At 49.9% G+C, this 27,509-nt stretch overlaps 1 protein-coding gene across 1 annotated transcript in view; it reads right to left on the bottom strand.

Annotated features, from left to right (window-relative positions):
- The window catches only part of NTF3 (neurotrophin 3), a 76,201-nt gene extending 49,991 nt beyond the window's left edge, over positions 1-26,210 (bottom strand). The window contains exon 1 of the mRNA XM_055142822.1: positions 26,097-26,210. Within this exon, the coding sequence (XP_054998797.1) occupies positions 26,097-26,114 (18 nt within the window). The 5' untranslated portion in view covers positions 26,115-26,210. The remainder of the gene's footprint in view (positions 1-26,096) is intronic.
- Between the last annotated feature and the right edge of the window lie 1,299 nt (positions 26,211-27,509).

Genomic DNA, 27,509 nt, shown 5'->3' with positions numbered 1-27,509 from the left:
GGGGCTGGAGAATAGCACAGCGGGAAGGGCTTTTGCCTTGCACGTGGCCAACCCAGGTGTGATTCCCAGCATCCCATATGGTCCCCTGGGCACCGCCAGGAGTAATTCCTGAGTGCAGAGCCAGGAGTAACCCCTGTGCATCACCGGGTGTGACCCAAAAGGCAAAGAAAAAAAAGAACTAAAATATGTCCATTTCAAAGGAAATCAGCCAAGGACCATGTTCAGGGGCCCCAGCTGGGTGAGGAGAGCTGTCAGAGGGCCACTAGTGGTGTCTATAGTTATTATCAGGCTATTTAATTCTTGTAAGAGGGGTGAAAAGTACATGAAACAGGGGGGACAGGGAAGTACCGATCAATAAACAATGTGAAGGAGAGGGTTGGGAATCAGAAAAGAGTGATTCCAAGCTCTTGTCCCTACCTCATAGCCATTTAACCTTAGACACACGAGGCAGTCACTACACATAGCCTGGATATGAGCCTGGATAATTCGCCATCACTTAACAATAAGGATATGTTCTGAGAAATCAGAACCGAGAGATTTTTTCCATCATGTAAACATCATGGAGTGCATTATACCAACCTGGATGGTGTATCCTATGATGCACCCAGGCTATAGGATATAGATTTGTGTGCCTTGGACACCTTGATACGTCTCTGAACACAGTGTCAGTAAGAAATGACTGACTGGAATCATCCAGTAATAGAGCAGTGAAGCAAAGAGACCAAAAGTGTTGTTCCTCTGGAGCATACTTAGGACTGGGAGAAACAGATTAGCACACTGTAGCACTGCACTGTGGCACTCTCACCCCGTGGTTCGATTTGCTCGAGTGGGCACCAGTAACGTCTCCATTGTGAGACTTGTTGTTCCTGTTTGGGCATATCGAATACGTCACAGGGAGCTTGCCAGGCTCTGCCATGCGGGCGGGATACTCTCAATAGCTTGCTGGGCTCTCCGAGAGGGACGGAGGAATCAAACCCAGGTCGGCCGTGTGCAAGTCAAATGCCCTACCCGCTGTCTATCGCTCCAGTCCAGATTAACACACTAGGAAAAAAATAGAGATGCTTTCATAGATGATTTGAGGGAGACATATAGAAAAATCCATCCATGCAAAATGGAAGCAGGGATCTGAAAATTTTAATAATTCACAAAATAGCATACAAATCACTGACTCCAGGGCAATCAGTACTCACCATAAGTACTACTTTGAGGTTAAAAGAGACCCCTCTACTCTCCCTCTCGGAGTGACGGAACAGGGTAATTAGAAGAAACAGACGATAGAGGTAGTACAGGGCGTTAGGTTCTTCTTTGCATCAGGTCAACCCCAGCTCAATGCCCAGCACTGTATATGGTCCCTTGAGCTCTCCCCCCACCCCACCCAGCCGCCAGGACTGATCCCTGAGCATGGAGCCAGGTGTAAGTTCAGAGCATCCATGTATGTGGCCCCAACACACCCTGCAATCACTCAACCCAAAGTGAGGAGGAAAAGTGATGGAACCAACAGATGGGACAGGCCACTGAACCTCCTGAGCACACAAAGAGGAGCCCGCTGTTCTCTCTTCAAGGTTTCCCAACCCTAGAAGAAGCCAGAAATTCCTGATCACACCCCACTACCATTTAGTAAAGCTGCCTTCTGCCTCCTGGTTTCTCCTATTTGACATCTGGTCCTGTGTACCCCACACATCTCTGTCCTCTGTCCCTCCAGGGGTCCCTCCAAGGTCAGCTAAGAGCAAACGACTTTCCAAGAGGTCTAGGAAAATCAATCTGTTGTTGCTCTTTTAAATCCTTACAAATCAGGAGATTGATGAAAGCCACCCGTGGGACCAGCTCACAGACCCTCCCCCAGACTCGGCCCCAGGTGGGAGACGTTGACTTGCTTAATAGGAGGGGGTCACTCTGACCCAGGAAGTATTCCGGGGAAGAAAGAAAGACTCCCCTGCTAGGCATGTCTTGGGTCCCAGCCACCTGGGGAGGAGAGAGATCACCGGAGGCCAGTAAGCACTGGCTTGAGCACTGAGCGCCAGAGATGGGCTTCCACACGGCTGCGCCCGCCAACATGCAGTGCAAGAATGTTTTAAGTAACTAAACGCTGGGCTGACATCAGACAGATTCCCCTGGGGTTTCACAGACCAGTAGCTTGTGTGGGGCCAACCTCAGAGGGGCTAAATGATTTGTTTGTACTTGACGCCTGCGAGTTTGGTGAGCTGGTTGGTGCTTTTCATCTTCCCTGTAAAGACACACTGGCAGAGAGTGTTTTTAGAGCTAAGTGTTGGGAGGGTCTTTCTCCACTATGCCTGGGCCTGGGGTCATGGCAGTGAGTGCAAAATGCAGAGAGAGAGAGAAAAACAGACAGACAGACAGACAGACAGACAGAGACAGAGACAGACACATAATGACATAGAGAGACAGACAGACAGAAAGTCAGACAGACAGAAAGTCAGAGAGAGAGAGACACAGAGAGAGAGAGAGAGAGAGAGAGAGATGAGAGAGAGAGATGCAGGAAGGCTGAGCCTCAAACACTCCAAACTACAAACCTGCAAAGCAGAACCCCTGAAGAGGCAGAGTACGACAAGCAACAGGTGGAAAGACCCCAAGAGCAGTTTCCAGAAAGTTCAAATAGGAGGGAAATAATGCAAACTACAAACAGGAAGGGGACGAGAAGCCATGAGGGGCTACCATAGGCCCTTTCCCTCAAACCCAGGAACAATTCAGAGCAGCTGTTTCCCTTAGTGCTGTGAAGCAGAGACCTCTCCCCCCGCCCCCTCTCTGTCCCACCAATCTAGGTACGACGCTGAAAACCTCCTCGCTTTCTGCTTTCTCCCCCCTCTGTGCCTCTGTCTGTTCTACCCAGACTCACCCCCTGCAAGTCTCTCCAACTTCAGCCTTCTCTGGGAAACATTCCTATGGCCCTAATTATTGATAGCTCAAGTTTTATTTAGCAGGGGAAGTCAGATTGCCTTAGATGGACTATACGTTCCGGGAGGTAAGGAACCATGCATTTTTGTTTCCCCCAGTACAGAACCCAAGACTTTACCATATCAGGCATTGGTAGCTAGTTGTTCAAGGAGCAACTTTTTTTTTTTTTGGAACTAGAATTTATGCCCATTAGGTCACTGAGCAGAATCCAGGGTGCAGATAAGATAAATGAAGCATACTGAACATTCTCTCTCTTTCCTCCTCTCTGGCTCCTGGTAATGGTGTGCACAGTCCTCAGACATGGGAAGTAAACTTTTTTGGATGGGGTTTAGCCACCCAGTGAGAATGACAAGGTGCTTCCCCTGACACCTTTGATGGCTTCTTCTGCTATTGCAGATTGATTTTTGCTCTCATTCCCACTAGCAGGTTCCCTCCAGGCTTTCTTCCAGAACAGGTCTCTCCTATCCTGCTTTTTTTTGGGAGGGGTTCACACCTGGCGATGCACAGGGGTTACTCCTGGCTCTGCACTCAGGAATTCCTCCTGGTGGTGCTCAGGGAACCATATGGAATTCTGGGAATCGAACCTGGGTCAGCTGCCTACAAGGCAAACGCCCTCCCCGCTGTGCTATGGCTCCAGCCCTGGACTCCCCGATTCTGGCTTGGCATCACCTTCCTCATTACCAGCCCACCCTGATGCCTCCACTCACTGCTGTCCACTCTACGGGCACCTGGCTTGTTTGGGCGCCTCCCTGGTTTATCACCCACGAAGCAGGTAGAGAGACTCTCTACAAAGATTAACTAGGGGTGCTAATCCATGCTCTAGCCTCTTTGGGATCTTCCCACCCCATCTGGGGGACTTCCAGTATATTCAGAGGGAGGAGTCAGAAAGATGATCTGGCTTCCCAGTATGCAGTTCGACGTAACACAACCCAGCACACACACAAACTCCCATTAAAGGATCTGTGAAGGGCTGGAGCAATGGCACAGCAGGTAGAGCATTGACCTTGCACGCGACCAACCGGGGTTTGATTCCCAGCATCCTATATTGGCCCCCAAGCACCGTCAGGAGTAATTCCTGAGTTCAAGGCCAGGTGTAACCCCTGTGCACCGCTGGGTGTGATCCCCACAATAAAAATAAAGAAATAAAGGACCTGTGAGACACAGATACACACACAGACACACACACACACACACACACACACACACACAATCTAGTCCCTGTCTGTCATGTCACTTTTTTTTAATCATGGCATAGATATGCTGGAGGGAAATTTCATCTCTTAATATACTGGTTGGTTTCTCTCTTGAGGGACTGTCACCACCAAAATGTAAGCTCCATGAGAGAAGGGAGTTTGCACTGTGATACTTAGAGCCTCAAAAACAGTGCTTAACATATAGCAGGAACTCCCTTTCCAGATATTTCTAGAAAGAAGAACCTTTCTGGATCTTGGGCCAAGAATGATCTGAGAAGCAGAGTTCTCCCTACCGTCAACATTAACACCAAAGGAAATTCTTAGAGATCAGAAACTGAAAGCCAAGACTTTATAGCCCGGACAAGCAATCAATCTGCTTGCTTTATTAGCTTATCTAGCTAAAATTTCCCATGGGGGTGAAAGGCTTTTTAAATATAACTGCAAACCTTCCCGCAAAGATACATTCAACATAGATGCATCCGTTCTGAAAAGAGTTTTGCAGTGTTGGAGGTTGGCTGGGGTTCAGTTCCATGTAACTAACAGGTAATATGTTAAGACCTCTTGTTCTTGGTGGAGACCAAGTCCAATTAGATGGAACTCTCGATTCATGAAAATGCACAGAATCCCAGAGCAGTCCTACACACAAACCTAGACAATGGCAACACAGCAAGTCAATGGGCCAAACATAGGTTTGGGCTTTCAGAAAGATGCTACACTTTGGGGATCGCAAGAACAAAAGCAGGGTTGCTAGAAACTCCACGAAAGACAAAACTGACAGAGTGTGGACCAGCAGAGGGAGGCAGGAGCCACACAGGAGGAAACTGGAGTTTTTAGGAGTCTGGGAGGGGAGAGGCGCCTACCTTGCTTTATTTATTCAAGCAAGTAGGCAGGATGGGGTCTCCAGAAGCAAGAGAACTGCTGACTGTCTATCAAAACAAAACAACAGATAGTACAGGAAACAAGGAAGAAGGAAAAGCTAGGACAGGAGCTGGACAGCTTGTGCAGTTCAAGAGGGCTTATAGGAAAGACAACGGGGGCGGGGTGGGGTGAGTGGGCAGGAGACAGTAGAGTGGTCAGATACACCTAACATGTGTCCGACCTGGGCTCAAGTGTTGGCACCACTTAGCGTTGCTGGGATCAGCCTTGCAGGCTCCTGAGCATCCCCTACCTGGCGTGGCCCTGTGACACACAGCGGGATGTCCCAGGTAATCCCCATGGGCACGGAGAAGCTCTGCATCCTTGGATTCATGCCTGAGCTACTGGTGCAGTTGGGCAAGAGCCAGTGATGAGACCGTGAGCCTCCTGAACACTGCTTGAGACAGGCCAAAAATCAAATGCAAACAAAGACAATAGCATCTGCACCAACCGTGAGCGGCGGGCTCAGAGGTCTGCCCGGCTACTGAGTCTCCGTGTCCTCATCTGTGACACAGGTGAGGTCTGGGTCTGTCTGGCTCCGTTGTTATAGGAACTGCACTTGCACTCTGAAAGCACCCAGCCTCGTGGACTGCCCGATTTAGCTCACAACCTCCATGCAAATAGAGCAGGTCTCAAAGACGGAAAATCCTTAAAAACCAGCCCATTAGAAATCTCCTGCTGGATTAGAAGTAGGTTCTCTAATTTCCTGGGATTTAAAGATCTAAGTCTTTGCCACGGGAAGACTTTCTGGTTTAATCTTGCGTTTGGCTGGAAAAGTACAGGGAACTAAAAGGCGGAAAGCTCATGCCCACTGGAAATGTGTGAAGACGAGGATCAGAATTCTGGGGCCACCTGAATGTAAGAGGAAAGGTTCTGGGGGAAGCTAAAGACACACATTTGGTGGGGGCGGGGCTGGAGCCATAGCCCAGCGGGGAGGGCATTTGCCTTGCACGCGGCTCACCCGGATTCTATTCCCAGCATCCCATAGGGTCCCCCGAGCACCGCCAGGAGTAATTCCTGAGTGCCGATCCAGGAGTGAACCCTGAGCATCACCGGGTGTGACTCAAATAAACCAATAAATAATTAAGAAAGAAAGAAGGAAAAAGCAAAAGAACTAGGGTTAGAGTGATAGTACATCAGGCAGGGCCTATGTCTTGAATACAGTCAACCTAGGTTCAATTCCCCCAGCACCCCACGTAGTCCCCCGAGCCCCACCAGGAGCGATTCCTGAGGGCAGAGCCAGGAGTAAGTCCTGAGCACTGCTGGGTGTGGCCCCCAAACCAAATAACTATAAAGAACTAGAGGTTTGGAAGTACATGCATGTCTACTCATTTCCCAACTCGACGCATCTACATATGGCCTGATCATCTGTCACCCACATTGACCGGCACGGGGTTGACAGCTCCCTGCTCCTCCGCAGAGGCCTGCCCTCCGTGGGATTGCACACGTGGAGGCTCCATGCACAGCTCAGAAGGGTCCAGCACTTCCACTGCCCGATCCCAACGCACCTGAGGATCCCTGCAAGCCCATCGCTGCTCTCAGCTCTGCAGTGATTTACCGGTGGTTTAATGGATTCTTTGGGGGTTAAAGCTCAGGCCACAGGCTTGGGCTCCGACAACAGCTGTGCTTCTGTTGAAAGGCTGGGCCTCTGAAGTTATTTGTGTTGCACGGCCTGACCCTGCTCCCCGGTTCACAGCTAATGAACTAGCAGGGACCTCAGGTGGAGCCAATTCCAATCTCTTTGGAGCTCGGAGTGGGGGCCCTAGGACGGTTAGCTGGTAGACTCAGCATGAGAGGGGGTGGCTTACAGATGCAGCAAGAGCTGAGCCAGGTGAATCCACAGAGAACGGAATCCAGGCTCCTTGCTGGTTTCTCGGGATGCTTGGCTGGCTTTCCTGGCCTTTGGATTCCTCCAGATGACATTGTATATGCCCCCCTCTGGGTGCATTAATAATAATCACAATATTGCCAGAATAGCAACAAGTCAGATGTTCTGAAATGTAACCATATCCCAGTAATTATTGTAGCCGGAGCAACTGTGATTTAGCGCTCCCAGTCATGGGTGCCATGTTTTATTTTCCCAACCGTGGAAAGGCATCCTTTGACATTGAAGGAACGCATCCTTTAACGTTGAAGGAACTTAGAAGTGATGTCTAGATTTCACCATATTGGGATGGTGAGAAGAGTTGGAGGTGGGTTTTTAAGACAGGATGATGCCCTATTATAAATTACAATAACGTACAGCTATCAAAAACGGTTTGGAAAATTTCTACTAAGGAGTAGGCTCTGGCCTGAGTGATTTAAGTCTTTAACCAGTCACTCCATGTCACTGTCTACTTCAAGCTCTCACTTGACTGAAGCATCCTTAGAACTTCTAATGGATTCCTGTTTCAAGACGGCAGAGTGTACTATTCTCTTCCTCCTGTATCCAACCCATAGGTATTAATAGAAAGCACATTAAAAATAAACGTATAGGGGGGCTGGAGCAATAGCACAGCGGGTAGGGCATTTGCTTTGCTCACGGTTGACCCGGGTTTGATTCCCAGCATCCCATATAATCCCCTGAGCACCACCAGGAGTGATTTCTGAGTGCAGAGCCAGGAACAACCCCTGTGCATCGCCAGGTGTGACCTAAAAAGCAAAAAACCAAAAACAAACAAACAAAAAAACAGAAAAAGAAACGTATAGGGTGTAGGGGCTGGAGCGATAGCACAGCGGGTAGGGCGTTTGCCTTGCATGCGGCCCACCCAGATTCACTAAGGAGTAATTCCTGAGTGCATGAGCCAGGGGTAACTTCTGTGCATCACCAGGTGTGACCCAAAAAGCAAAATAAATAAATAAATAAATGTATAAACTTCCTAGGCCCGAAAACAAGAAGGAAACCTTCCATGGTGCAGAAATGCTAAGAAATTGCTGCCCTCCCAAAAGGCACACATTTCAAGAAGCCACGGACCCCTGGACACTTTAAGAAGCTGACATTAAGTATGGAAGCCACAGGAAAGCTTTGTGGGAGAATTGACCACCGAAGCCGCTGGCAGTAGAGTAACCAACCACCCCTCTGAGCATCTGAGCCAGCTCTTTGGAAGAACCCCTATTACCAGCAAAACTTAAACTCAAGGAAGTGATTAAACATGTTATCAGAGTAAGACTGTGGGTACTTATTAATCCTGAAGACTAAAGGCGCTACAGTGACAAAATCAGAGTAGGGTCATTTCAGATTTTTCACGATGGTGAGAAAATAAACCACAAAAGGGGGGGTGGGGCTCATCTCAATTGTAGCTATCCTCTATGAACCAGACCCACCATGGCACCAGCAGGGAAGAACAGATGTACTTGAGTGGAAATTTAACAAGAGCTGTTGGAGACACCTTAGGTGACCAACCCCATGGACGGGGTTGACAATTCATCTGAAAAAACGGACTTCCCTGGCCTAGACGTTTTCTGCCCCATGCATATCCGCTCTGGAAATTCTGCCCAGGGGTAGTCCTTCACGAACAGCAGTCTCCCCTGAACCTGAACCCCAACTGACATCATCAGGAAAGGTGAAGTAATTCATCTATAGAGCCTATTCATGACCCCTTACCCAGGTGCTGGAGGGTCTCAGGGGAACCATGTGGCTCTGGGGATCGAATCTGGGGCCTCTGCATGCCAGGTACATGACAATAGTCCTTTGAGCCATCTCCCTGGTACCTGCAGGGTCTCCTTGAGAAATATATTCCCTGTCTGACTTAGAGGAGAGCTACTTCCAAACAGAGCAGTGTGTCAGTAATCTATGACTCTACCAGTTCAACCATTACAGGTTTTTATAAAGTACTGTGCAGTTTTCAAAACGCTGAGCACAAACAGGTTATTATGTTAAGTAGGTAGGGTATGGACTGAAGCAATAGCATAGTGGGTAGGACATTTGTCTTGCACACGGCCAACCTGGGTTCAATTCCTGTGTCCCTCTTGAGAGCCCGGCAAGCTACTGAGAGTATCCTGCCCGAGCAGCAGAGCCTGGCAAGCTCCCCGTGGCATATTCAATAGGCAAAAAACAGTCACAACAAGTCTCACAATGGAGACGTTACTGGTGCCCTCTCAAATCAATGAACAATGGGACGACAGTACTAAGTACTATAGGTAGGGTTTACCATCCTAATGTATAGAAATGGGAGAAAAAGGTTCTAAGAGTTTACAATGATTAGTGACTGACAAAGTACAAATGGAACCTGTGCTTTTTCTTTTTTTTTTTTGTCACACCCGGCAATACACAGGGGTTACTCCTGGCTCTGCACTCAGGAATTACCTCTGGTGATGCTCAGGGGACCATATGGGACGCTGGGATTCGAACCTGGGTCGGCCGCGTGCAAGGCAAACGCCCTACCCGCTGTGCTATTCCTCCAGCCCCCTGGAACCTGTGCTTTTGCATGGATATTACATCATAGCAAAATTCTCTGCAATAAGGTTTAATTAAAATTTTTATTATTAATATTATCTGAGACCCACCTCGTGGTACTCAGGGATTACTCCTAGCTCTGTTCAAGGATTACTCCTGATGATGCTCAGGAGACCATATGGAGTAATGGGGATCAAACCTGAGCTTGCTGTGTGCAAGGCAAGTACCCTACCTGCTGTGCTATCTCTTCTACTCCATGTAATGAGGTGTTTATTCTCTGTCCAAGAACCATTTTCTATTTAAACTCTTGTGTATCATCCCATTTGAAAATTACTGCAGATCACTCTGAACTCCTCTTCTAAGCAGAGGATCTAATGTTCCTCAACTTTCTACTCGGTTTATGGTCCCTGATGCTCTAGACTTTGGAAAACAAAATGTCACCTCATGCCCAGAAATCAGTGCTTCTGCTCAGCTTTCTCCTCCCTGAGACATTGTTCCTTGACTGAAAAACAAAAAACAGGAAATTGCTGAAATGAATGATTGTGTGAGCTGAGGCTGCAGGTGGTATAGAAGTAGCTATTCATCTCCCAGAATGGACTTCAGCTCCATTCGACATGGAGAGCAAGCTTGGGAGTGTTATGGTTCCTCTGCTCTTTTTCTCTTTTTTTTTTTAGCTTTTTGGGTCACACCTGATGATGCTCAGGGTTTCCTCCTGGCCCTTCACTCAGGAATCACTCCTGGCGGTGCTTGGGGGACCCTATGGGATGCTGGGAATCGAACCTGGGTGCAAGGCAAACACCCTACCCGCTCGCTGCACTGTTGCTCCAGCCCTGGTTCCTCTACTTTTTGCAGAAACTGCCTGTCTGGGACACAGTTCCCCATGCAGAACCAGACCTGTCCCCACCTCACTGCCCACATACCCTTCCTCAACCTCTTACCTGTTCAGTATTGGCTCACCTTAGATTCCCTACACTACACTCAGGCCACTCGGCACTGCGGAGTCCCAACTCCCAAATACATCAGAAGTGCACACATAGCCATGGGTACTAGACTTCTAGTCCCCACATACTGGCCGTATAATACACAAGAGTAGGATCTTTTCGTAGAGGAAAAACTCAAGCGTTGCTATGATTCCATACTGTATGATTTACAATTCAGAAATGTACGGTTGGAGATGTGATTTTTTCAGACCTCAGTCCTTTTTGTCAGATCTTGATTTTATTTATTTATTTATTTATTTATTTATTTATTTATTTGCTTTTTGGGTCAGACCCAGTGATGCACAGGGGTTATTCCTGGCTTATACACTCAGGAATTACTCCTGGCCGTGGGATGCTGGGAGTAGTACCAGGGTCGGCCACATGCAAGACAAACGCCCTCCCCGCTGTGCTATCACTCCAGCCCCAGATCTTGATGTTTAGCTTCTTTCTCTGGCCCTCCACAACTCAGCTTTCCTGCAAACCTCAGACCTCCTAAAAGGAAAATGGAACACCACTTCCGCCATATGGAAGCCAGTCCATGAAAGTATGGCCCAGGCAGGGCCTTTGACACACACCCTCCCAAGACACATGCTGGGCTGGATTCCACAGAAACCAGGAGGATGAGCGGGAGCCCTAATCTCATCAGCGCCAGATTTCAACAAACCTGAGCCGGCTTCACACCAAGTGGAGCACTGCTGTATGCAACTGGATTGTTCCGAGAATACACACCAGTCACCTTCTGAAAGTCTTACGAAAACTGTAATCCAGCCTGGTATAACGCCTGCCTCTGAGGGTTGCTGAAAGAAGCAATGCATGACATGTATCAGAGTATGTGCACAGATCTAATGTCCCCTGATGTCTAATGTCCCCCAAACACGGGTTTATACTCCCTTTTCTCCCTTGCTCCTTCCAATCATCCTCAACACCCCCTCCACTAGATGCAGGTTAATGGTTCACTTCAGAATCTGCTGAGCATCTTGGATCTCTCGCCCTGGTTTCTAGTGTCTCATTAGGGCAAATGTCGAGTGGAGAAGAAATAGTAGAGCTCAGTCTAAATTAGCTGAGCATCCTTAAATAAAAGAGGAGGGACAAAAGCACAATGGGTAGGGCTCTTGCCTTGCATGTGGCCAACCCAGATTGGATCTTCCACACCCTAAATGCACCCCAAATCCTGCCAAGAATAAATCTGAGTGTAGAGTCAGGAGTAAGCCCTTGAACACTGCTGGGTGTTAACCCCCAAACCAATAAAAACAGTAATAATAACAGAGGTTTCTTTGAGCTAAAAGGGAGGATGGGGGCAGATGGTGTCCTTCAAAGTGCCAGAGGAGTAGGGATGGGACCCAGTGGGTTAATTCTGCTAGTGGATGGATGGTTCTCAATCATCTATAATTGTAAGTTATAGATGTTTCTGCCCCAGTCCAAGACTTGAACTGAAGTTGGTCCAAGTGAAAAGATCTAAAGTACCAGCTGAGATAAAAATAGCGACAACACGGCAGAGTTGGTTGAGCGAAGACCCTGAAGACATGACGAAAACTTCTTTTGGACTCCCTTGGGCTTCTCCCAAGTGGCAACTCCGTCCCAAGTGGCAGGACCACATGCTAACAATCTGGGACACTATCAAATATGACACATGCTCTCCTTCTTTTTGTTAAACAATATAGTCCTCCAGCTAACTCCATTGATTCATGAGAGGCAAAAGAAGTTCTGGAGAATTTGATCCCTGTCAGGAGACTCTGAAACACACACACACACACACACACACACACACACACACACACACACAAATCATCTGTTGGCGGTGATGTACAGGAATCTGGGACCTATCAGATGCTTCAGAAACCTCAGCCTCTGTCCACATTCCAGGGGTAGTCCATGGAAAGCAAGTGTCTTTAGGAGAAAGACGGGTCATGCCATTATCAGTTATAATTCTAGTCCTGGATCCCCCTGGCCAGATCCACTCTAATCAATATACTGCAGCCATCTGCCAGGCTGGGATTATCCACGGGACTCAATACTGGTCAGAATCCAGAGATCAGATCTGGTTTGACTCCCTCCCTACTCCCCAACCCTGACTCAGTCATTTGTTTGCAAATGTATTCACTCTTCCATCAGTGTAACTGGAAGTCATTCTTTCCTGGAAAGACCATTCAGCGAGTGTTCTCATCTATAATTTGGCCAAAGTGGTCCTGTATGACCAGCCTCAGGCTCCGCCCTGGTCTGGCCTGGCCCCACCTGGCCACTGCTGGTTCCATTCTACTCTTCATCTCCCCAGACACATTCTCCCACACTGCTCTCTGAAACCATCCTACCTAGATGTCTCTCAATTCTCTTAACCCATTACTATTTTTTTCTCAGCTTGAAGACTCTCTTCATCCTATTTCCATACCTGGAACTCTCTTCTTTCTTACCTCCCCCAACTTTTGCCCATGACTGCAAATCACATCAGAAAATTATACAGATATTTTCTGAAAGTTGATTGACTCTGCAGCTATTGCTAAAAATGCATTATCTCCCTCCACTCTGGTTGGTCTAGGGTGAATTTCTATCCCAGCCTCTACTTTCTCTCTCTTTGGACAATACCACAGTCGTAATATTGCCACAAGAAAACTCACAATAAACACCAAACATCCCTCTTCAACTTTTTTTGTCATTAATGGCTCCTTTCTCTACTGACTGTGAAAAAAGCCCCTAAAAATTTGAGAACCTTACTATGCATAGATAGTGGGTAACCATAGACAGTTGCCTCCAAAGAAGATGTAAACATGGGATCGGGGAAGGGAGAAGATACAGCTCCAATTCAACTAAGAGCCTAATGTAAAAGGAAATATTAGAGGCTTAGAGTAACAAGCTGAGGTCTCTTGTAACCCAACCCAACCCAACCCAACTTCAACTTGATTTCCTTGAACTTGCACTTGTAGCACTTGTCGTCCCGTTGTTCATCAACTTACTCAAGCGGGCACCAGTAATGTCTCTATTGTGAGACTTGTTGTTACTGTTTTTGGCATATTAAATACACCATGGGTAGCTTGCCAGGCTCTGCCTTGAGGGCGGGATACTCTCAGTAGCTTGCCGGGCTATCCAAGAGGGAAAGAGGAATCAAACCAAGGTCGGCCGCGTGCAAGGCAAAGGCCCTACCTGCTGTGCTATCACTCCAGCCCACAACTTGATTTCTTAAACTTGCTAATATAACCACAGTCTAAGATTCTCTCTATTTCTCTCTCTCACTCTCTCTCCCTGCCCCTCCTTCTTCTCTCTCTCTCTCTCTCTCTCTCTCTCTCTCTCTCTCTCTCTCTCTCTCTCTCTCTCTCTCTCTCTCTCCCTCATGCACATACACATACCCAAAAATCAGGCTGTGAAATAGGCTCACATTAGATATTCCCTTGGTGGTAATGTAAATGCTAAGAGAGAGAGAAAAAAAGAGAAAGTTGGAGTGTGTTATGAAAACCACTCTTCTCCCCATTTTTCATTCCAGACATGCAGTGTCTCATACACTTCAAAAACCAAACCAAGCCTCCATAAGAGCAATGGCAGAAAGAATCTTAATCCTGAAGAATTCTTAGACTTGAGCTGCGACCATTGCAAGTATAAAAGGAAGTTTGGGGGGCAAGCTCCTGTGATCCAAACCCTCTGACAATAAATTTCTAGCGGGATTAGATCCCTGTGCCATAGGGAGACCAGTAGCAACTGATTTGTGAGTTCCCCAACCCCCACACGTGTATCTGGACAGCATTTAAGAAGGTGTTCCTGGGGCTGGAGCAATAGCACAGCGGGGAGGGCATTTGCCTTGCACGTGGTCAACCTGGGTTCAATTCCCAGCATTCCATATGGTCTCCTGAGCACCGTCAGGAGTAATTTCTGAGTATAGAGCCAGGAGTAACCCCTGTGCATATCCAGGTGTGACCCAGTGACCAAAAAGCCAAAAAAAAAAGTATTCCTTGACAGTAGGGTACTGGTACCCCCATGTGACTAGGGTGACGTCAGGCCCATACCTTGAGATAACCTTCCCTGCGTAGGATCCAAGTGGGTTGGTTATCCTATTTCAACTTGTGACACAGAGCTCCTTGCCATGCTGGGACTCCGGAGCCACCTCCCCGCCTGTTTTAGGACAGAGTCAGGGACAGGAGGGTCTTTGGACTGACTACAGTCTGAGTCATAGGGTAGCAGTTGATGGGGCCATTCTAGATTTCGGGTCCCCAACCATAGCATTGTCCAGCTGTCCAGTGAGGTGCCCACTAAACCCCGGCGTGGCTAGAAATAGCCTGAGGTCACGCTACTTAGAGTTGATGTTTCTGAATTAGCCCAGCCTATGAGGACTCCTCCAGCCTCCCAACTTCCAAAGCCTTTGGGTTCCAGACATTCATCGGCAACTTCCCATACTGATATTCCTCTTCCTACGGCTTAGCTCTTTGCAACTCTAGCACACAAACCACACTGCAAGGCTTTACAAGATTGGGATTCCCACCCTACCTGGTGAGGAGGGTAGAATAACCTTCAGGCCAATGTGGAGCAGGTTGTCTTAGAATAACACTTGCGTTAACAGGCTAAGAAAAACATCTCACAGATGTGCTGTGTTTTTGAAGGCCCCCCACCCCCGTCCTCCAAAGAAATTCCAAAGAAATGACTAAATAAGGACCTGATGTTCTAATTCTCCTGCTCCTAGTATCTGGATCAATTAAAAACCGGATGTGGGAGGCAGGGAAAGCCCCCGCTGAGGTACTCTGCGCAGGAGGGACTCAGAGAACAGAAGTGGACAGTAGATGGCAGTCTGTCCCTGTGTCAGAAACGGTCACAGGACAATCCTCGGTGCAGGGAGGAGCAGCATGAGTGTCTGCCACTCCTCTCTTGGCCTCTCTGCGCGTGCCACCGGGAGCAGAAGGACTTCTGAAAAATACCCCCCTGAACATACGTGCCTCCTTCTTCATGCCCCAACACCTGCACAGCACTGACGGCCCATCCCCAGGGGCGCCCCTAGAAAAGCTAAGGGGATCCATCACAGTGGACTTGGGCAGCCACGTGTTTGGGATCAGGAAATCCAAGACCAGAAGATGGTCATTGTTCCGTAGAAGAAAAGACAGTTCATGGACACGTCCATCTGCTTTTGACGCAGTGGAATGACCATCATTGTTGACAGACACAAACACACTCTCACAAAAACGCAGCACTTCATGCTGTCCCTGTGTCCCCCTGAAACACAAAGATACCACCCATTGGCTGCTTTTACCATAGGCTCAGATGATCCATGTCAGACCCCCACGGCACTATCTCTGCACTTTCACCAACGTCAAGTGCAAGGCCTGATCTCTGACAGTCACCCACAGGTTGCTCTGAGTGAATAATCTTTAAACATGAGCTTTCCGAGCATCTAGAGTTGCATGGCTCTCATCCATGGGCAGTAACAGCCCATTGCAACGGCTGAGAGCCTGAGATGTGTAGAAGAATGAGCCTGGAGCATCAAGACCTTGCTCCCGTCTTGGAACAAGTCAACAGGAGAGAGTTGGTCCCTTGGTGAGATCTACCACAGTTCTGAAAGCTGGAAAAAGTGGCTCCCACGGAAGCCTCACCCTTCATTCATTCACCCACCACATTTGCGTGGCAGACATTGTTCAAGGTGTGAGGAGAAACAAAGATGGAAAGACCAGAGCCTCTCTTCCCAGAGCTCCTACTCTAGTGAGAATACAAAGAACATTTAGGTTGATAAGTGGTTTCGCCCAGAAAGACAGGGGAGAGCCCCAGACTTCTGTGGAGGGATGGCATGTGGGGAATACAGGGAGCAATCCAGAAAAGGTTAAGGAAACATGTGAAGAAAGGTTTTGGCATTTATAGTGAAGGTGGGATGGGGAAGTTCTAAACCCAACATATTCACAGAACATATTCCTCAAAGCTAATTCAAGTTCAAGAACAGAAGTCCATTTCTGCCTCTCATATTGCTTTTACAATAAGAAGACATTTTCCTGTATATTTAATCCTGTTTGATGGACTCACCCAGATTTTCTTCCAAATATGATGAGCAAAAATCACTTTAGGAATAATCTAATCCCATAGCCCTCAAATCACTTACTGAAGAGACGAGAAGAATGAGATCGAATACGGTATGACCAGTCCCCCAAATCACACAGGTAGTTTCTGGTAAAGTTAGAGATGGAGCCTGATCTGTGGTCACACGGTTTTTCTTTGCTTGCTGATTGAATTCAGCTACCCGCAGACTATCTTAACCCACACAAACCTCTCACCCCCACCCTACTCTGCTTCCTACTTCTAATCCTTACTCCATCACAAATCTGGCAAGCTGATTTCTTTGGCACTTTATAAACAGTTACTCACTCATATGTCCCATACTTTGTCAGGCATCACAAGCCTAATTGCCTCCTCCACCCCCCTCTCGTTTCTGTATGGAAGTCACGGTCAATAGCAGGGACCCCTGGAAATCCCAGACAGGGCTCAGAGTGAGACTTAGGGAATCACAGAAATATGGAGAAAAATATGAACTGTCCTAACTAACTGGTATGGCCCCCTTTAGCCTGGTGGTGAGGCTCAAGTCCTTTTCTGGATGAGGAAACTGAAATCCAGGGAGGGTAAGTGATTTGTTCAAAGTCATATTGCGAGGTTGAGCCCTCTGTGAGAAGGGCTTAACGGGCTGTTTGAAATAGAGAGCTGCGGGGTCAGGAGAGATGGTTCCTTCCCAATCATAAGACGCACTGACTAGCAATTGGGTGCCTTTCAGATCTGCATTTCCTCTTGAACGCAATGGAACCAGGAGCTATGCCCTACGGACTCGAGAGCAGGTCAGCTAGACACAGGATGAAAATAATCCCAGACTGAGAACGTGAAACGTATTCCCTCTGGGATAATTTGGAGCCAGTCAGGGAGGATATTTTTAAATATTGGGGGCTTAGACCTAGAAACAGAGGGAGCAGGACTGTCAAGTGCAAGGAATGAGCTATCCGTTAAGAGCAAAGAAAAAAAAAACAAAAATAACAGCACCATCATCTCTTTTAAAGAAGAAAAATAGACGGTGAGCAGTTATTTCAAACAAAGCCAATATATATTCTGACCATCTAGAAGCACATAGGCATGAATTAGTATCCTGCATCCACGTGTCACATTTCACAACCCTTTGAGTAACAGAACAAAATCGTTCTCATGCATTGTCTCAGAGATATGTATGTGGCATTGAGGGGTGGGGAGAGATATGTGCAGGGAGAAATAAAAACAAGAGCCTCTAGTGCTATGCTTAAGGAACCCTCTGGCATTTCTACTTCTGGTTTATAACCTTTGTTGTTTTTGGCATACCCAGAAGTGCTCAGGGGCTTTTTCAGGCCCTGCGCTCAGGGGTGAGTCCTGGTGACACTAAGGGGACATATGCAGTGCCTGAGATTCAAACCAGGGTCATGACCAACACAGGTGCATGCAAGGCAAGTGCCTTACCTCCTTTACTATCTCTCTGGCCCTGGTTACCCTATTCCTGACACTGCAACAGACTAGGGCTGGCACTAGAGGATTTTCTAACCACTCTGCCTTGATTAACCAGGGCCTAGGGAACCCAGCCTCCAACCTTTCAGCAAGAAATCCACCATCACTTTGGCCCCTGTCTAGGATGGGAGAACTCCCTGGACTATCAAGGAAAGGCACAGTCCACATTTGTGTTCTCACTTCAGATTCTCTTTCACTTTGATTCTGTGCAATCCTTATGGCAGGACTCAAGAATGCGGGGACCGACCACCTCTTCTGGGTGTGTGGATCAAAACCAGATGTCCAGTTCCAATCGTATAGAGTTTACAAGGAGGCAATTGTGGCTTAAATCAATACCCCCATTCTGGAAGGGCCGATTTCCCTTGTCAACAGAACGGGAAGCGAAGGGGGAGGGCTGGCCGAAGGGAGCTAAGACAGATCTGACACATGCTTGCCAGCAGGTGGTTAGGAAGCCTCAACATTTGTCTTGCACATGAAAAGGAACTTTCCAGCAGAGCAGGGAGCAGGCAGTGGGGTGGTAGAAGGCTGTCCAATGATTCCTCATCTGGATGACATCACAGAAGGCAGAAGAAAGAATATGACTGGCAGCTGGAGAAATGGAAATGGCCACGGGCCTCAGAATGGAAAGACAAGCACACAAACATTCAGTTGTGTGGCTGTGAGTGTAGTCCTTAACCTCAAGTAACCTCGCTCTCCCCATCTGCAAATGAGATTGTTTTGGGCATTGAGATAATGCCATGTGGTATTTGTAATAAGGCCTGACACCCAGCAAGTACTCAAATATTAACTATCATCATCATCATCCATCATTTTAAAGATGGGTACTTATCTTAATCAGAAACACTGACACTGAAAGGACTCACGTGGAAGCTGTGTGAGTAGGATCGGGTAGACCAGAAAGCCAAACCCAACCCCTTTCAGTTCTGCACACACCCGTGTCAGCTAAGCCAACTACCAGAGCATTCATGGCCCAAACAAAACACTACACTATGGCAAATTCTTTGCATGCCTCTCTGCCTTTGACTCAGACATTCCCCAAAGATAAAAAAAGGGAGCTCATTTAGGGTGTGCCAAGATGAACTTCAAATGAGGCATAAGAACGTTGACTGAGGAGAGGATAGGGCTAATGTAAAAACCTAGATGGTCTGTAGGAATGAGACTCAGAGATCTTCTAATCAAACCCTTAATTTACATATGCATAAATGAAGGTCAAGAGAATATCCAAAATCACACAAAAACAGGTAATTAGTGACAGAGCTCAGTCTTAAACTTCGTTTCCCACTTCCATGTGAGAAGGTTCTGTGCTGCTTGAGATAACCTTGGCTTGGAAGCTTTGGACATCGGAAAGATTGTTTACTCTTACAGCTCTGACTTTAAACGAGCAAGAACCTCAACTGTTTCAAAAGTTCATTCCTGCACAACTCCATTTAAAAAACTGGTAGCTCCACAAGTACATTCACTGGAGGTGCTACTGAAAAGTGAGCAATTACAACAGACCATACCAAATTTCACTCCTGCTAAACCATAGTAAAGTTACACTCAAAAGTTTGTACTGTGAGGACTCGAAGAGCCAGAGTCAGTCCCTGGTGCTTCCCAATTAACAATAGAGAGAAGGGCCCTGGCATGGATGAAGGTGCTAAATGACAATACGTTCTGCCCATACCAAGGTCGGTCCGTTTTCACAAAGTCCGTTGGGTTTTATAGTAGAATGCTTGATTATGGAACATAAACAAGAACAAAATTATGTATATTTTAAGGCTCTCGGGTCATCTGCATGTGCTTTTCACAGGTTCTAAAGTAAGTCCTCTGAAATACTCTTTTTTTGGTCTTGACTTAATAGAAACCTTTCCAGGCAAGGGTGTTTACCTCCTACTTCCTTAAAATTCACCATACCCTCATACAAATGACCTGAAGAAAGTTCATTCACAAACTTGTTCTCCAGCAAAGAGCGATACCATAGTACTGAAGCCAAAGCAGATGCCCTGCCATCCATCATCAAAGTGGTATGAAAAGTTCCTGCCATACAGATTCCCTCCTGGGCTCAGGTCCCCTCCCTCATTACACACACACACACACACACACACACACACACACACACACACATACACACTTGTGCCTTCTTGCTCCTGCACAGTCTTGTCCATGCACCATGTGCATCCACAGACTCATCGGATCAGTAACACCACGGGGTAAGAGCAGGGAGGTGGGGAAGAGCTTGAGAGGAGGAGGAGGAGGCTTCAGTTCCTCTCCGGGAGATGAGCCGGTGTTTCTCCAACCAACTCCATTTTCCATAAAACTCAAGCTAATACCCTCGCCAGGGTCATTAGTTCAACATCCCCAACCAGCCAGAAATTGCCTGCCTCATTAAAGAGTAAAACAGCAGCTGGTGAGGTCCTGCTATGGGGTGGTGGGTTTTACAGATCTTCTATGTCAGCCTGACTCCCCTCTGACTTCAGCCAACACGTGGATTTACGCTCCCCTCCAGTGGGGGGTGGGAGTGCTGGACCGGCTCCGGGAAAGGGTCTGGGGAAGCCTGCAGCAGAAGCTGCCTGCTCAATTAAGCATCCTGAATGGAGGGGAAGAGGCGAGGTCTGAGCATCCGATCCATCTGGGAGAGAAACTGCAGAGATGGGAAATGTTATGTAATTAAACTCCGCTGGCCTGTCCCGTCTGGGGAATGTGAGACCCATCAGCAGTGACCTCTTCCAATCAACTTAATTGGCCCAATCTCGCCAAGAAAAGCAAGAGAATTGGTTTAGTGCCTCATGGAAATAGCTTAGCTCCTGACTATTTATGGCCTGGCCACTGAACTCAAGGATGGGGAGTCTGACTCGGAGCCAGGAGTTGTCAGCGTGTGCTGACTTCTGGAAGGAGTCGGAGGCCTCCGTGGGTTTCCATGTCCCACTCTGTCTCCATTTGGGTCTCGGGAGAGAGGGCCAGAGCAACCTGCTGCACCGGATGTATAGCGTTTCCCAACCGCCAAGGCCAGGCCTTTCTCTTCCTCAGGCACATGCACCCAGAACTTAGGTTTGACAACTCGTGTGACTAGACTTTGCTCCTCTTTTGTTTCAGATGGTGGAGACAGAAGAGATGTCCGGGAAAAAGGCCCTTGGAGTCTAAAGTTAGAGAATAAGCAAATATCTGCCTCTGATCAAGAATAACACTGATGGGGGGCTGGAGCGATAGCACAGCGGGGAGGGCGTTTGCCTTGCATGCAGCTGACCCGGGTTCTATTCCCAGCATCCCACAGGGTCCCCTGAGCACTACCAGGGGTAATTCCTGAGTTCAGAGCCAGGAGTAACCCCTGTGCATTGCCAGGTGTGACCCAAAAAGCCAAAAAAAATAATAATACCACTGATGCTTGCGATGTCTTTGATTCTGAACAGCTCACAAGACCTACGGATACAGATTTCCATCAGCTAGAACAAACTTGGCTAGTTCCATTTGGGGGGGAAATAAACTGGATAACAAAAAGTTCTATTTGCTCATTGTGTGAGAAGTAAACAAACTGTGGGTATCAAGGGCATGAGTATTGTTATGACAATTATTACTACATTATCGTTTGTGTTTTGGGCCACATGCAGTGGTGCTCAGGGCTAAGTGTTGGCTCGCACTCAGGAATCACTCCTGGCAGGCTGAGGAGATCAGGTGTGGTGCCGGGGATCAAACCCAGGTTGGCCGTATTCAAGGTAAGCACATTACCAGCTCTACTATTGCTGTGGCCCCCTAAAAAAGATTATTTTTACCAACTTGGCACCATTCAGGGGAAGAGACATAAGTCCCATCATTTTGTGAGGGGTTGGATATGCCACGGGGCTCAGGGATACTCCCAGCTCTGTGCTCTAAGGACCATAAAGTACAGGGATTGAAACTGGATCAGCTGCATGCAAGGTAAGTGCCTTCACCCCTACACCATTTTTCTAGCACCCTTCATTACAAAGGTTCAGATGCCTGAATGCCATGAGGTTGACTTATGAGCTTAATTTCATACCCCTGACCACATCGAGTGTTTGGGGAAAGCAGAGTGAACTTTCCTCCTTAAGGGGTTCTTACAGGAACTGCCATTTGACAGAAAAAGATTCAGAAGATGAGCAAGGTTAGAGAACTTTTCCACACCACGCTGCTCCAAAATGGCAAATAGAATCAAGTTATTCCCTGGCAGGATTAAACTCTTCCAGGCCACTACACCACACTCAGAAATACAGACAGAGCCCAGAAAATAACAGAGACCCTCACACTAGAACAATTACTATGCCATACATTTAAAAAATGCCTCCAGTTAAACAAAAGCCCTGAAACAATTCTAACCTAATGAATACACCTTCCTACCACCGTGTATATGATGTTCCAGGAGCACCCTGCTTCTCTCCTGGGTCAGGTCACCTCACAGAATCTCTCTCACAATATCAACCCGGGGATAGCATCTTTCTCCTCCATCCTATATCTTTCTATTTAAGATGCACATTTGAGCATCAAGACACGGAGTTCCTACAAAAAGTAAAGAGCCAGCCTTCATGAGAGCCAGTAAACACTCACTTCCACCCTCCCTGCTGACTTTCTCCAGCTTATGGGTGTGTGTGTGTGTGCATGCACACCCACACACTCACATGCACACATATGTACCCACGGAGCATGCTTTATACTGAGAGCTTAGAAGACATCAATAATGAAGACTTCCAACCAGCATCTTGCCTGGCTGTTCTCCACCCTCCTCCACTCATCTAGTAAGGTGGCACAGTACACAATCAGAGACCCAGCCCCCAAGTAGACCTGCAGTTGGGTGTGGATACATAGCACACACAACACACATCCCCAGCTCCGCACTCAGACTCCCTCTGTGAACAGTAATACTTCCGGCTTCCTCCGACACACAATCCTCTGCATCATTCCCTATCTTTATGCCCCTCTCTACAAAACCACAGATATATTTCAAGTCGGCTTCCCTTTGGCCCCCAAGTGCCATAAACATCTCTAGAAACTGAATTATAGTTCTTGCAGAAAGCTCCACCAGCCTGGAGAGCCAGTCATCTCTCCTGGCAAAATCTGTAGCAGTGTCAGCTGAGCAGGGAGGGAAGGAATGTTTCCAGGGCCCTATGCCACCATGACCGGGTCCCCAAACGTGGTCTGAACATACAGTGGGCGTTCCAGACATCTGAACTGATCATCAATATGAATCGGTGACAGCGAATTCCTCCACTACCTAGGAAACTTTTTATAGGACAGAATACGAGATGTGCTGTAAGCATGCGAGCCCTATCCCTCCACTCAGTCCTCTGGGCATGTACCCCCTGATCCCCAGCCACTGCCAACACCCAAGGACGTTTCCCGCTAGAATGTTCATCCCTTGTTCTGGAACCTTCTCCAATTCCCTCCTCTCTGGGGTGGTAGGGAAGAGGAGCCCGGCAGCATCCTTCTCTGCAAATGCTTCTCTAATTCCTGCAGACCCCAAAGCCACCCCAAGTCAAATTTCCCAGCTCACACTCATAAAATTCACACTCTGCTCAGCAGATACCCCCCAACACACACACACACACACACATACACGCGTGCACACGCACACACACCCCACACACCCTGTTGATAATCCCAAGGCTGCTGCAACCCTCCCCACTATACCTTTTACTCCTCCCCCCCACGCCACCCTCCTACGCCCCACCCCCTCCTGGTGTCTGTGCAGGCATGCAGGAGCCATCTGTCTTGAACACACAGCCCCTCTCCTCCTGCCTCCCCGTCTCCGACACTGATCTGATCCCGGGCTGGCGCTGATTTCTCATTAGCTTCACCTCGGCTCCCACGAAACACAGATGCAGAAATCCACCTCTCCACCACACACACACACACACACACACACACACACACACACACACACACACACACACACACATCCTGGGGTGCACCTTCCCCCAGCCTCCCTATCCTTCCTGGACCAAAAGGAAAAGGGCCAGGATCTCACTCCACAGAGGGCCCCCCCCCCCCAGGAGCCAAGTTCTCCACATCCAGCTGCCATCCGTCCCCACACTCTCCCGGCAATCCCCAAAGAGTTTCTTGGGTCCTCTCACCCTCTCACCCTGTTTATCTGAGCGGGCTTTCTCTCCCTCTACTCAGGTTTGAGCCCCGGAGGCAGCATTTGGCAGAGGGAATTTTATCCTCTGAGTTCTACCTCTCAATTTTCTTTGTACAACATGTCAGAAAGGAATTGGGGGGTGGGGGGTGGGGGGTGGGGACTGAGTGAGTTGGAGAATCGCTGTGTGTGATGAAAAAGGAAGGGAACTCAAAAGTTCTCTGGATCTCTCCCAGCTTGACATTTAGGGTAAAGGATTGACATGTTTCTCTTTTGCTTTTTTTTTTTTTTTTGCTGGCTAAGGGAGGGTAGCCCTTGATTTTAAAAGCCGGTGGTCCCCAACCCCCAGCACATTCTGTCATTGGTTGAACCACAAACATCAGATTTTAATTCTGGGGAAATGCCCCCCCACTCCCGCGCGCACACCCTTCTTTGATGTCGCCCCCCCCCCCTTCTTGCACACATCTTAATAAGTCCACAGCGCGTGGGGATTCGAGCTCTTAGCTCGGCGTCCACCGCTCTGGTCCCGGAAGCTGCTTGCAGATTTGGAACCTACAACCCGAAGCCGGAACATCCAGATGTGGAGTCTGGTTCCTGGGTTGCTCCACCTGGAGCCCCCGCGCCCCCCTCACCCCAGCCCAGATCCGAAGAGTCAGCGGCAACCCCCACCCCCATCGGCGCCAGGGGGGAAACTCGGTTGGGGCATCTGAAGCGAAGATGAGGCAGGCAGCCCCAACTCCCAGCAGCAGCGGAAGCCTCTCCGCCCCGCGCACCCGAAAACTACACGCAGCGGCCCCTCCCCCATTCAGGCCCCTCCTTTCTCGAACCTTTAACTCCCAAGCGTCTCCCGCGTTTCTTGAGTTTTGAGGACAGTCCGGGGCAGGGGCGCACGTTAGTCCCTCGCGGAACTTTTCTCTGATCGAACGCCTACGAGTCCTCGGGGTGCCCCCCGCCTCCCCTCACCTCTGCCTCAAATTCCTAGAGCTGGCTCCAAGGAACCCGCGAGGAATTCCCCGGGGACGGCTCGCGCGCGCGCGGGGGTGCCCGCTACTTCTCCGTTGGGGTTCAGGCTGCGCGCCCAGCGCGCGGTGCTCCCCCCCCCCATCTGCTCAGAGACCTCGGGTGGGACGGCCACGGTGGGGGGGGGGTGGGCGCTGGCCTGGAGGAGCCACACCGGGTGCGGGGCGGTGGGCGAGGAATTAAAAATGAAATAAATAAGCTTCCAGCAAGTGGCTGGGTGATTGCAGAGCAGGTACGCTAGCAGGTTGGGGCGAGTAGACAGATCCCACCGTCCCTCCCTCCCTCGAGCGCGCCCCCCACCCACCCACCAACCGAGACTTTCCAAACTGGGAAACGACAGTCCAGGTCCTAGGCTCCGAGTCCCTTCCCCCAGCAGCCCCGTGCCCGGGACAGGCCCGAAAGAGGCGCGGGGAGAACGCGGCGGCGTGGGGAAACGGGGAACGGGGGCGGGGGGGGCGCAGGGAGCGTGTCTGGAAGCCCCGGGCGCACCCCGGCCTCTCCAGGGCCCGAGGTCTGTCTGGCAGCCGCTTTTGTTAACAGGATGCGCTGGGTAGCTTTCTCCCCGACGAGAAACACTGACGGACGGGCTTGCGGAGGGGTGGCGTGGGGGGAAGGGTGGCGGCTCTGCAGAATCCCTTTTCCTCCTGCCCTTCCGTCGTCCCCATTTCCCCTCGCCTCCGCCCCCCCCCACCCTCCGCCCCCCCCCCCCATTTCCAACCCAGGTCTCTTAGACCTGATCACTTTCCCAGATCCTGGGGCAGTTTGAGGGACGAGAGCAAGGAGGTGGGGAGGAACGTGTGGATGTGAGCGAGTGTGTGTTTGTGTGTGTGTGTGTGTGCGTGCGTGCTAGTGTGTGTGTGCTAGTGTGTGTGTGTGTGTGCATGTGCGCGCGCGCGCGTGTGCAGGGGGGTGTTGTGATCGCGCACCCGGCCTGGCCTGAGCCCGGCGCAAACTTCAGCGAAAGCACCAGCCCTTGGGTGTGTGTGTGGGGGGGGGGAGGTAAGGAAAGTGAGTGAGAGAGCGCGGCGCGAGGCGGGTGGGGGCAGGGTGCGGAGTTTGGGGGCGCTCCGGGCACCGGGTCCCTGCAAAGTCCACCCGCGCTGCCCTCTCCTCCTCCTCCTCCTGCGCCCCTGCAATCTGCCCACCCAACGTGCTCGCCTCCCCCTTACCGTGGCAGAAGTAACCATGGCATCCGTGTGAGCGGTTCCAGGGACGTCGACATGAAGAGAAAGGTGCACGCGAGCTCGGTCATTCAAAGTGGGCCCCCTCCACCCCACCCCACCCCGCAGCCGCCGCCGCCGCCACCACCGCGACACCCAGCCGGGGGGCTAAAATGGAGAAGGAGAGAGGCAAAGGGGGAGAAAGTCGCTGCGCCCGTGCGCCGAGCTGCCGGGCTGGGAGTGGAGCCTTCAACTCTGAGTCCCGTGAACATAATCTGCGCGGTTATAACCAGCCAACCCGGCCAGATGGCTCCGCGCTCAGCGCCTTAACCCCTTGCGCGCCGCGCGGTCCGCCCCCGCGCGGGCCCCGCGCCCCCGCAGCCCTGCGCCTCTCCCAGTCGCGCCCGGAGCCGGGGCTGCGGCGGGCGGGGACGGACCGGACTCGTGTCTCCGAGCCCCCATTTGGAAACCAGAAAATAAAATAAGACCAACCCAAGAGAACGTTCCAGATCAGTAGTCTCCTGCAGTCTCCACCGCCCCCCCCCACCTCCTTTAGATTTTTCTTTATAGAGCGAGCCAGGATGGGGGGGGGGGGGGGAAGGAATAAGAACAACAACGAAATATTTAACTTTTCACTCCGTTTTCTCTATTCCTGGCTGTCGCCTGTATGATTTGTCCTTTTTCTCGCAAAAAAACGACTAGGGCTCTGGGCTTTTCTTTGGATTTGGATTATCTCCTGACCCGTCTCCAGGACTTTTCTTTGCCCCCTTTCCTCCGGCGGGATTGGGTCTGATGTGTAAACTCCTCCTCCAAACCTTAGACCCTTCCAGCTCCGGATCTTTCCCCACCCCCTATCGAGCCCACCCGTCACTCCTTTCCCCCCAACCCGAGCACGCCCGAGGACAATCGCTCCCGAGCCAGCCCGCCGCTCCCTCTGCGGGACCAGAACCCAGGGCGCGAAGCGGGCCGGAGGAGAGGAGTGCAGAGGTACAGAGTGGAGGAGGGTCGGGGAAGCCACTGGGGGGGGGGGGGGGCGCTCTGTGTGTGTGTGTGTGTGTGTGTGTGTGTGTGTTGGGCGCGTGGCAAGCGGAGTTGAGACAGCCCCGACTCTCCCATTTCACCCAGCCACAAGCTTCTCCTTCTAAACTGGGAATCGGGCTTTGCCGCCACTCCTCCCCCCTCCCTCCCCACTCACCCCGCACCCCTGCCCAGCGCTGAGTCTGCACGCGGGACAGCGCGCGGGAACGCCAGAGCAGACAGACCCGGCCAGACAAACCAACCTCTTCGCAGGGCCGGGAACGTCCAACTCCCTTCTCAACCAGGTGGTTCATTCGAGCCAAAAGGGTGGAGGAGAAGTGGGGGGCGGGGAGGAGGGCCTGGGGTCAAACCCCTCTAATTTCGCGATCCTTTCAGCTGCCTGGG

This window comes from Sorex araneus, chromosome 6, assembly GCF_027595985.1.
Source record: "Sorex araneus isolate mSorAra2 chromosome 6, mSorAra2.pri, whole genome shotgun sequence".
In the NCBI taxonomy this organism is placed as follows: Eukaryota; Metazoa; Chordata; class Mammalia; order Eulipotyphla; family Soricidae; genus Sorex; species Sorex araneus.
Note: the sequence above shows the minus strand (reverse complement) of the source record. Positions and strands in the feature narration are given on the sequence as shown.